At 42.3% G+C, this 11973-nt stretch overlaps 1 protein-coding gene and 1 long non-coding RNA gene across 3 annotated transcripts in view; one reads left to right on the top strand and one right to left on the bottom strand.

The window, feature by feature from the left end:
* Nucleotides 1-645: 645 nt before the first annotated feature.
* The window catches only part of LOC106724731, a 13652-nt gene continuing 2324 nt past the window's right edge, over nt 646-11973 (bottom strand). Inside the window, exons 2-3 of the long non-coding RNA XR_001360567.1 lie at nt 10688-10689; nt 646-658 (exon numbers count right to left, since the gene is read on the bottom strand). This is a non-coding gene — a long non-coding RNA (uncharacterized LOC106724731). The remainder of the gene's footprint in view (nt 659-10687; nt 10690-11973) is intronic.
* TCERG1 (transcription elongation regulator 1) overlaps nt 11821-11973 on the top strand; it is a 58685-nt gene continuing 58532 nt past the window's right edge. For both annotated transcript variants that reach the window (XM_014533148.1, XM_014533147.1), the window contains exon 1: nt 11821-11922. In XM_014533148.1, the coding sequence (XP_014388634.1) occupies nt 11864-11922 (59 nt within the window). In that variant the 5' untranslated portion in view covers nt 11821-11863. The remainder of the gene's footprint in view (nt 11923-11973) is intronic.

Raw genomic sequence — 11973 nt, 5'->3', positions numbered from 1 at the left:
GTCCCCTCTACTCCAGTCTCACTGTTGTTGTCTTAGTTCAAGGTCTCATCATGGTCAATCTCAATAGCTTTCTACTATCTCCCTAATTGAAAGCATCATTCTTACCACAGTCAGAGAGATCATTTTAAAAAGCAAAGCTGATCCTGTCACTCCCCCACTTGAAATCCTTAAATAACTTCTTATCATTTGCTTCCTTGGTTTCTACCTCCAAAATGGATCTCTTTCCAAACACAATCACTCCTGTGTTTCTGCTTGACTTTCAAGCAGTATGGCATAAAGATTCAGAGTAAATGCAGTAGTGTGGACTTGCCTGACGACCATTTAGGTGGTATGAGTTTCGGCAACTTGCTTACACTTTCTAATTCCCAGTTACTGCATCTGTAAAGTGGGGATAATTAGTAGCTCCATATATAATTGTCATGAGGAATTAAATGAGAAGTTCCATGCAAAATGTTTATATATGCTAATTACCTAATAAATACTAGTCCTTGGTCTTGGCTAAGATCTGGTTTATCTTCTAGACTGTGTACTCCATAACAGTGACTTTTGTGTCTGCAGCAACTATGGCAGTTCCTGGTACAAAACTGGTGTGCATTAAGTGTTTGCCAGATGGACAAGTCAATGGATTTGCCAAATAGACAACTGAATGATCTCTGAACTCAAAATCAGAACACTTGGTCTGATATGTTTGTATAATGGAGCAGAGTTCAAGTAACTTCTAAAATGGTGAGTTATTGCTATAGCAATACAACATTTTTATCTCACCCCACGTCCTGAGACTGGTGTGGTGCTTAATGACATACTGCAGGTGTGGAGTTTTGTAAATTTTAAGAGACAGAGCTTTCAGACAAATTTAACTGAGGTTCCAGTCCTGACTGTGCCACTAACTAGATAATGTGACTGCGAGAAAGTTAATAATCACATTCTCAGTGTTTCTATTTCCTCATCTGTGGACAAAGAATGTTGGACCAGATGATCTTGAAGGTTCCTTTCAGCTCTGCAATCGATTTCTTCTGTAACTTCTAAAAGTGGTAATTTGGGGAGATTGTGTATGAAAGATAGTATAAGAAACAATTGCATTATAATTAAATACTAAATATTACCTTTACACAAGGGTCCCTGAGATATTGTTGTTTTAAATTTGAGAAACAGAAAAAATTTAATAGTATAATTTTAGATCTGGAATCCTATATAATAAAATCCTAATATGCTAAGTGTCCAACCAGTCACTATGATGCACACTGACCACCAGGGGGCAGATGCTCCAATTGGTAGGTTAGCTTGCTGCTGGGGTCTGGCTAATTGGGGCTGGGCGAGACAGGCCAGACACACCCTGGAGCCCTCCCACAGTCCCTCCCCGGCCCCAATTGTGCACCAGTGGGGTCCCTCGGCCTGGCCTGTGCCCTCTTGCAATCTGGGACCCCTCGGGAGATGTCAGAGAGCTGATTTCAGCCCGAACCCTGCAGGCCAGGCCAAGGGATCCCGTCAGTGCACGAATCTGTGCACTGGGCCTTTAGTGAATTATAAGAGACATACTTGTTGATAAAATAAGAAAAGAGAGAGAGCCCCACCCCCATTCAGTAAAAGAATAGTGTTGACTTTACACAATGGATTTGGTTAACTGTTTATGTTAATAAACCAAGAGATTGTAAGTGTCTTATTAGATATTTTGGGACAAATCCAAAGTTTCTTACAGTTAAACTAGTAAAATGTACACACAATGAATATAGATACAGTCATCTATGTTAATAAACTAAGAGATTGCAAATGTGTGATTGATTGTTCCAGAGCAGGACAAATCAAAATTGGGGTAATCTTAGGGAATAAAATATCCTATTAGATATAATCATATGGTATCCTATTAGGATAAAATTGTGGAAACAAAACATAGAAGGTCATCCTAGAGCAGTGTACTTTACTTTCTGGCTCACAGATTCAAGGTGGCCCATGGAATTATCTTAAGGATCTTCAAATTCATGAGCTCATTAACTATTCATTGTTGACTGAATCGGCCAATGGTATCAATAATAAAAATTACTTCCTTCCTGTTTGTTTCCTATGGAGCAGAATAGAAAAGAACATACTTCTTTATTTCCTTCTGACTAGAGGAGTAAGCTTAGCTGTGTATGCAAGGGAGAGGTTCTTGGGTAAAGCAGAGAGTTCCCAATGCAAGGAAGGGTAGGCACAGATGGTCTAAGTGGAAGGCATTTCTCTATTTGCAATAGTAAATTATCAGGCTCGCATGACCCAATGCCATTAAAAATTTAAATAAAAGAACTTACTGCCTTGTTCTGCTTTCAATCACATTGAGCTGCTTTCTCATGATTCTGTTTGCTTTGCACGTTTGCCTACAGAGAGGAAAGGAAGGAATATATGGTCCACCTGACAGATGGAAATTTTTTTTGTAAATTAATAAACTAGCATTCTGGTTTATAGAGCTGAGTCTTTAGGCGCTCAGTTTAAAGTGAGTGTCCTTGAATTTGGGTCCAGTCTTATTTATTAACAAAATATATTTAGGGGACTGTAGAGCTTGGAGTGCAATTCTTAACCCCATTATTTCCCAAGGTTGAGGGTTTCCCTTGAGAGTTCTCTAGGTGCTCATATAGCTGAGCCTCTTCTAAGGACACCCCTGTGCACTGTTTGTCCTTATCAATGGATGAGTATCTTGTCCAATCCTCTCATTTTGTAGATGGACAATAAAGCATACATCACAATATGGCAGTGGTTTCCACCCTTGCACTTAGCATCATTGAGAACTAGCTATCTGGGAACTTAAAACATATTTAAAATCCCTTTACCTTTAAACAATTTTGGCTTTACTAAAGAATTGCAAAGTTAGTACAGAGATGCTCTGCATCCAGCTTCTCTTAACGTGAATATAATTACACAACCATGATACATTCATCAAAACTAAGAGGCAATTTATTCACATTTTCTCAGGTTTTTTCCACTAGTGTCTTTTTTCTGTTCCAGAATACAATCCACAATACTACATTGCATTATGCTGGCATATTTTGTTGGTTGCCTTAAACCTGTGACAGTTCAGCTGTCTTTACCTGTCTTTCATGACTCAGATGCTGAAGAATATGGATCAGGAATGTTGTAAAATGTCCCTCAATTTGTGTTTGTTTACTGTTTCCTCAGGTTTAGACGGAGGTTATGGGTTTTTGGAGAGAATGCCACAGAGGTGAAGAGCCCTTCTCATCACATCCTATCAGGGGTTCATGTCATCGCTGAAGATGTCAACCCCAATCACTCGGTTAAGAAGGTGTCCCCCAGGTTTCTCCACTGTACGTGTAAACTCTGCTAGGTAGGGTCACTAAGTTCAACCTGTGATATTGTGATTTATAGAAATATATACTTGGTCATTCAGATTGAGGAAAGAGTAAGTATAGGGAATATATAAAATGGAGTCATTTTAACCAAGCTACTAAAATTATGAACATTATAAAGGTTGAGCCCTGAAGAAAGACTCCATTCTTATTCTACCTAGCCTGGGAACTAAAATTTTTGAACTTTCCAGTCCTGTGTCAATGCCTGAATTGGCAGCAAGAATGGCACCAAGTATTAGACCAGTGGGGTCAGGCTTGACCTTGGTTCAGCAACCTCAGTACTTGAGTTCTGGCTAGGAAAGAATTCAGAGCCAAGACTCAAACCATAAGGGAAAGTTTATTTAGAAAGCCACAAAGGTGGAATAAGTGAGCTGAGAGGTAGAAGAAATGGGCCCAGGTAACAAGTTAGAGTGTTGGGGCCAACCCCAGCAGGTCCAGGGGTCCCCAAAGGTGTGGATGGAGTCGGCGAAGAAGGAATGACACGGAGACAGTGTTCAGTTGATCAGCAGCCTAGCCAGGATCTCCAGCCAAGTTCTGTCTTTTATTGTCTTGTTACATCTATATTTATACCAGTTGATTTTAATCCTGTCAATTTCTATTCCAAAGGTTAGGGCATTTCTTATCTCCATTCCAGGGAGTAAAGATTATGTAGCTTAAGGGTGATTGTTCGTAGTTAAAGTGATTAACTACCCGACTGACTTTTAGTTAAGGGATTTTATTTCCTCCCTAACTTCAGGGAAAAATCCCTACCTGGGGAAACAACCTTTCTCGGAGAGGTGACCTTGGTTAAAACACATAGCTCCAAGAAAGGGAGCAAACATATTAAGAACCGTATGCCATATACACCAGGTCCCTTGAAACATATGCTGTGCAGATGTTTCTTCCCTGCAGCGACTGTGTCAAGCAGCAAGGATGGACCGGCTTCTGGCATTAGAGAGGCAAAAGAAGGGCCCTTGGCGTTTAGGAGAGACAAAGGTAAAGGTAACACCCTAGCAGTGGTTCTCAACCTTCTGGCCCTTTAAATACAGTTCCTCATGTTGTGACCCAACCATAAAATTATTTTCGTTGCTACTTCATAACTGTAATGTTGCTACTGTTATGAATTGTAATGTAAATATATGATATGCAGGATGGTCTTAGGCGACCCCTGTGAAAGGGTCGTTCGACCGCCAAAGGGGTCTCGACCCACAGGTTGAGAACCACTGCTAGAGGAAAGAAGTGGGGAGGGACAAGGCATAGGTGTGCTCCTGGGAGGGAGAGTTAGCTGGGTCCTCTTGTAGGGCTTTTAAGGGGAGCCCCAGGAGAGAATTGCAATCAAATATTCATCAGCTTTTTAGGTGGGTCCTTTCAGGGTTGTGGTCTACACTGATGTCAGTCATGGCATCCCTTGTTAGGTTTTGCAGCTTTTCTGGGCCTGGAGTTGAAATACAACTAGGCCTATGTGTATTCGATGCAGGTTGCAACCTCATTGTCCTGGGGGCGTTAATGCTTAAGGGCTATCCACTGACCTCCTTGGGTTGTCCCCCCTCTAAAGGGGGTCGAATTTGCATGACTAGCAACATGCCAGAGGAGGAAAGGTAGGGGGAGAGGGGAGGTCTGAATTGTGCGACCAGTGATATGCTAGGGGAGGAAAAGTTACCCTGGGGGTGAGGTCCTTGTTTTCCCAGCTTTCTGCCCTGGTGACCTTTGCTTATGTCTGTCTAACTGCCTACACAACTGGATGTACATCTGGACATATGTGAGTCCTTCAGAGGCTCCCTGAACCTCGCATATACATCCACCTGACATTCATCGCCCAGACCTCCAGGACATTTTCTGGACCACCTGGCAGCCATCCGATTGATAACTGTCCTGGACCAATTTTACAGCTAAGAATCAGGACGTATTTTTTACTATAAGTAAATTCTCAAAAACGTATTTTTTACTACAAGAATTTTTAATCTTACTTTCTTCTTTGGAGCACTTCTGGGTTTTTGCCCAGCTGTGTTCCTAGTCTGCAAACTCCAAGACCCTTGAACAAATCTCTATTAATTTTTTTTTTTTTTTAGCAAAGCCTCTAGATCAGTGGTTCTCAACCTTCCTAATGCCGCGACCCTTTAATACAGTTCCTCATGTTGTGGTGACCCCCAACCATAAAATTATTTTCATTGCTACTTCATAACTGTAATTTTGCTACTGTTATGAATCGTAATGTAAATATCCGATATGCAGGATGTATTTTCATTGTTACAAATTGAACATAATTAAAGCATAGTGATTAATCACAAAAACAACATGTAATTATATGTGTGTTTTCTGATGGTCTTAGGCGACCCCTGTGAAAGGGTCGTTCGACCCCCAAAGAGGTCGAGACCCACAGGCTGAGAACTGCTGCTCTAGATACACTCTGAGTTTGCTTGATGAGATGACCAAAATATAATTCTCATTTATAACTGGCTCACCCTGGAACTCTTGGAATTTCCTAAGTGTTGAGAGTGAAACAAAGATATCTTTTGTTATGCTGTTGAGGTGTATTTTGGAAAATACACAGGGATGGAAACTGGTTGCTAATGGGACTGACCATGTAATTAGAGGGTTGGAACTTTCAGTCCAACCCCAAAGCCTTGAGAGAGGGGAGAGCAGCTGGAGGTTGAGCCAACAGCCAATAATTTAATCAATTATGACTGTGTGTCAAAGCCCCCATAAAAATCCCAGAGTATAGGGTTCAGAGAGCTTCTGGGTTGGTGAACACGTGGAAATACTGGGAAAGTGGCACCCTAGAGAGGGCCTGGAATCTCTACGCCCCTTCCCACTGCCATGTCTTATGCATCTGGTTCGCCTGGCTGCTCCTGAGTTACATCCTTTTACAATAAACCAGTGATCTAGCAAGTAACATGTTTCTTTGAGTTCTGTGAGCCATTTTAGCAAATGAATCAGACCCAAGGAGGGGCTTGTGGGAAGCTCTGATTTATAGCCAGTTGGTCAGAAGTTCAGGTAACAGACTGGATCTGCAAGTCGCATTCTGAGTCGGAGGGAGTTGTTGGAACCTCCAATCTGTAGTCAGTTGTTCAGCAGCACCCAGAGCCTGGGACTGGTAGCTGGTGTCTGAAGTCGGTGTGTGTGTTGGGGTGGGGCGCAGGGCTCTCTTGTAGGACTGATTCCTTAACCTGTGGAATTTCATGCTATTATCCAGAGTCGACATAAGGAACATCCAAACCTGTAGAAAATTTTTATGAGATTATTGGAGCCAAACTGACAATTACCGGGAATGGATTGAGAAAAATGCTCCAGAGAATGGCAGTTTTGCAGTTTATTCCATGCATTATACTCAAAGGAGGCGACCTAAGGAGGGTTACATGGAACCCATTGGTGGTAGATTAGGGGGGCAGCAAAGCAGGGGGACTTCTCTGGGATTGGACTACAAGGAAAATGGAGAGGCACATACTTCTTTTACATTGGTGGCCACAGGATAGTGAACAATGAACATTTACAGCACACAGAGATGGTATGTGGGGATAACAGATTCCACAGTCTGTGCTCTGGTGGAAGGCTGTGCCCTGAGGGGTCTGGAAAAAAGGGGATTACTCTAACTTTCTAAAGATATGTTATTGTAGATGCAAAAAGACAATAGGTAGGTTCACGTTAGGTAAAGATTGGTCTTTGTCAAGGAAAATACCTGCCCAGGACACCATACCTTCAGCGACTTGCTTTCAGTTAAGAGGTTTCCATTTGAGACCTTCCTATGTGGTTGCTTCAGGTCTCAGATTGTAAGACCCACCATGCAGGCTTCTCCTGAGCTTGTCAGGTTTAGCATGTGACCCCAGGGTAGATAGTGTCAGAACTGAGTGAATTCCTAGACACCCTGCTTGTGCCTGAGAATTGCCTGTTGGTATGGGGACTCTCGTCCCACTCCACCCCCACCCACCCACACACACATGGGGAATTAGATCTCTGGACTCCAATTTAAACTCAAGGAGAGGGAAATTAAGCTCTACCTTTTGGAGGAAGGAGCATCAAGGAATTCGTGGGCATATGTTAAAACCACCACAGTACTTTATAGATTTTGGATGGGGATATTTTGCACCTGTGCAATACCCTGTTCTTCCTTGAGGTTTCACCCACTGAATTTAGCATGCATCGGTAGGCTTCGCCGCAGCAGTGATTATTGCGGTGTTCTCATGGTGATTTTGTTTTCCTCATTCCTTCTACATTTATCCAAAACGATATTTTTAGTGGATATCTATTTGTACCCCAGTGTGTTTCGTGGCCTGGCTCCTCAACTTGGTCAACCTGGATAAGGCCTTCTCTTGAGAGTATCCTTTTCCCTCCCTTTTGTAGTCTCAGATTTTCTGTAAGTTTTGGCATTAAAAAAAAAATCACATGTGCCATGGGTTTAAGATAGGCGTTCAAAAATAGTAGATGTTAAGCCTGGCCGGTGTGGCTCAGTGGTTGCGTGTTGACCCATGAACCAGGAGGTCACACAGTTCAACTTCTGGTCAGGGCACATGCCTGGATTGCGGGCTCAATTCCCAGTGGGAGGCATGTAGGAGGCAGCCGATTAATGATTCTCTATCATCATTGATGTTTCTGTCCTTCTCTCCCTTTCTGAAATCAATTTAAAAAGAAATATTTTTTAAATGGTAGTTGTTAAAATGAAAAGCCTGATTCTACATTTGAACCACTTCTCAGGAGTCTCTTCTAAAGAGTGACTTCATGGACAAGATGATAGTAATTAGTAGCCTTAAGCCAACACTGTTTCTTCACCTCACTTTGATATACCAAGTTTTAGGGTCTATAATTCAATTACCACCAATTGGGCAAGGATGATATTTATTTTTCTGTTCTGTATAGCTATGCTTGTTTTTAGCATCCCTAAGAGTTTTCAGGTTTTGCCTATAGGAAAATCCATTTGGTTTCTTAAAAGATACACTGAGTCTCTTTAATTCAGTTTTTACATTGATTCAATAAAATGGTTCACTATAGGCACAGCTCAGATCATATATTTGCAGAATTTTTTATATAGCTATTGAGTACAAAATATCTGACTTTCAAGGGCATGTTTATGTGAGTAAATTATAGCAATGAAATAACAAAATGATTGTATATTAATCATACGCAAATTATACATATCCTATATAATAAAACTCTAATATGCAAATCAACTGAATGGTGGAACACCTGGTGAAATGACTGGTTGCTATGATGTGCAATGACCATCAGGGGGCAGATGCTCAATGCAGGTGCTGCCCCTGACCGTCTGCACCGCCACCCCAAGAGGGAGGCAACCAATGGCAGCGATCAAAAGGCAGGGCCGGCCAATGGGCGGTGCCAGGCTGCCAACCAAGGCAGGTGCCAGCCGCCCACCCCCCCCATCATCCCACCCACTGGTCGCCCCACAGATGGCCCTGATCGCCGGCCAGGCCTAGGTACCCTACCCTATATATTGGGAACAGCCTCTTAGATGTAAAAATTAAAACCTGGCAAGGCTACTCTAACAATGAAAAAACAGGATGATGCAGCAATGACAAGCATGGACTCTGGCTTACACATTTTGTGGTCATTCCTGATTCTAACACTTATAACTGTGTGGCAAAGCCAATTACTTAACTTCTCTCTGCTTCAGTTTTCCACCCATAAGATGGGGAAAGTGGTACTACTGCCTCAGAAGGATCATATTATGCACTACTTTTTATAATCAGGGCAAAAAAATGTACCTGCCCATACAACAGCAAGATGCTTTTCACCTGCATGAAAAGTATGGTCACTGGTGCATGCAGCGTCCCGGATTGCGAGAGGGATGTCCAACTGCCAGTTTAGACCCAACATCCCCCAAGGGGTCCCAGATTGCAAGAGGACACAGGCCAGACTGAGGGACACCCCCCCGCCCCCGTGCACTAATTTCATGCACCAGGCCTCTAGTATATGTAGATGTACATGCTCTATATATTTAAAAATAAAACAATAAGATATAAATATCTTAAAATATATAGAGATATAAATAATACAATGAAACCTGAGGGTCTGGTGGGGCCTGGAGGAGGGGCCAGCACCTTGGCCCGGAAGGAGGCCTGACTGGAAACTATCAAATAAAAAACCTTGTATTAAATCTACGAGGAGTTTCTTCCATTCATTCAAACTGACAGTTTGTTTTCATATAAACACCATTGACTTGATTTCTATAAAGTATTCATTTTGAATTTTTTTCCAGCAGTGGGGATTAGTTTGTCATGAGCCATCCATACCAGTATTATTTTTGTAATAGTTTGCCAGGACTGGGGGATGCACACCAATGTTGATAAAGGGATGTAACCTCCCACTCTTAGACTCCAGTTTGTTTGAATGTCACATATTTAGTGAAATTTCAACCATCCTTTCCTTTACCAATTGATCATGCTCAGAATTTTGTTCAGTCCTTATCACATATTATCATAATTAATTTTGAATATTGAACTGGGGTTCAATATAGCACAGTGTTTATTGAAATATAATGCACATATGCCCAGCTGGCATGGCTCAGTCGTTGAGTGTCGACCTATGAACCAGGAGGTCACGGTTCGATTCCCAGTCAGGGCACATGCCTGTTTTTTGGCTCCATCCTCAGGGTGGGGCATGCAGGAGGCAGCCAATTAATGATTCTCTCTCATCATTGATGTTTCTCTCTCTTTCTCCTTCTCCCTTCTTCTCTGAAATCAATAAAAACATATTTTTATTTTTTATTTTTTAAATATATTTTATTGATTTTTTACAGAGAGGAAGGGAGAGAGATAGAGAGTTAGAAATATCAATGAGAGAGAAACATCGATTAGCTGCCTCCCGCACATCTCCCACTGGGGATGTGCCCACAACCCAGGCACACGCCCTTGACCGGAATCGAACCCAGGACCCTTCAGTCCGCAGGCCGATGCTCTATCCACTGAGCCAAACCGGTTTCGGCTAAAAACATATTTTTAAAAACATATAATGCACCTATAATACAATTCATCCTTTAAATTGTATAATTCAATGTGTTTTAGTACATCCACCAACTTTTGCAATCATCACCACTGTCTAATTTTAGAACATTCTCATCATCCAAAAAGAAGTCCCATCGGCATTAGCAATCACTCTCCCCATCTCCTGGAAAACACTGATCTACTCTGTCTCTAAGGAATTGCCTTATTCTGGACATTTCATAGAAATGGAATCATACCAAAAAAAAAAAAAAAAAGAAATGGAATAATATAATATATAGCCTTTTGCGTCTGGCTTCTTTCACTTGCATGTTTTCAAGGTTCAGTATTATAGCATGTATCAGTACGTCATTCTTTTTTATGGCCAGATAATATTTCTTTGTATAGATATACCACATTTTAAATAGAGTCATCAGTTGTTTGGACAGCTTGGGTTGATTCCACTTTTTGGCTATTATGAGTAATGCTGCAATGAACATCTGTGCATGAGTTTTTGCGGGGATGGGTGTTTCCAATTTTCTCGCATCCTGGTGTTTAGAAATGGGCTATGCTGCCACACTGCCTTGGGTCGAAGGCTAGGCTCTGCCATTCACAAGCTGTGTGAACTTGGACAAGCTACTTAATTTCTCTGTGCCTCAGTCTCATCTATAAACTGGCTATTCTTACTGTATATGAGGCCTAAAAGACATGGAAAGTACTTGGGGTAATGCCTGGTATATAGAGTTAGGTCTGAGTAAAATTTATCTATTATTTTAATATTTTGAGCAACTTATTGATAGGGTTCATCGTCACTGTACCTTTGAAAACCCAGAACCTAAAGGTGTTTCTTTTCCTTTAATAAAAAAGAGAAATAAATATTCAGAATTCCTTCTGGGTATCAGGATGTGCTAGTTTCAGACAAATGTATTTTGAAATTGAAGAACAGATGCTTGAAACTGTAAATTGCGAAGGGGCTTGCCTTCCCCAACTTACTTCATGCAGCAATTTATAACACTCATCAGCCTGCAACTAATTATTTAATACAATTTAGAAGATATTCATGTAGCCGGTAATATATTATTTAATAACATGGCTATAAACCGGTAATGCTTTAAAACTTCTGCTTCTGAAAAGCTGGGAAATAGCTCATTTCCACACAAACCCTGTGGTTGCTCGTAGCTCTACGCAGATCGATTTTTGATTGGCTCACGCAATGGAAATGGTCTCTGGCCTAGACAATATCGCCAGCGTGTGGCCAATATTCTCCACCATTGCCTTCCTGGAAGCCGGCGGACACGTGGCTACCGCAGGCCGGGCAGGACGTGGGAGGACCTAGTTCTGGTTACCGCGAGAGGGCGCTGGCGGCTCCTCGCCGCTTAAGTCTCATTTCCCATAAAGCCTCCGAGCGACCAATCAAGTGGCTGTCTCCATACCGCTTTCAAAGTCGGCGGGCCCTTCCACCAATAGTAAGGCAGGTGCCGCCCTCAGCTCGAGGATTGATGGAACGCTTCACCATTCATCTCACAGATCTCTGCTGTCTCCGCCTCTCTCGCTCGAGATGGATGACCTGTCTGACCAATAGAGGACGCCCGGTCGGCGGGTGGATGAACGCGGTCTTCTGTAATGGCGGAGCGTGGCGGGGACGGGGGGGACGGCGAGCGCTTCAACCCGGGGGAGCTCAGGTAAGGGGCGCCGCTCTGTCTTTCTTCTCGGCATGCGGGGCCCCGCGGGGT

The sequence above is a fragment of the Myotis brandtii genome, unplaced genomic scaffold (genome assembly GCF_000412655.1).
Source record: "Myotis brandtii unplaced genomic scaffold, ASM41265v1 scaffold95, whole genome shotgun sequence".
Lineage (NCBI taxonomy): Eukaryota > Metazoa > Chordata > Mammalia > Chiroptera > Vespertilionidae > Myotis > Myotis brandtii.
Note: the sequence above shows the minus strand (reverse complement) of the source record. Positions and strands in the feature narration are given on the sequence as shown.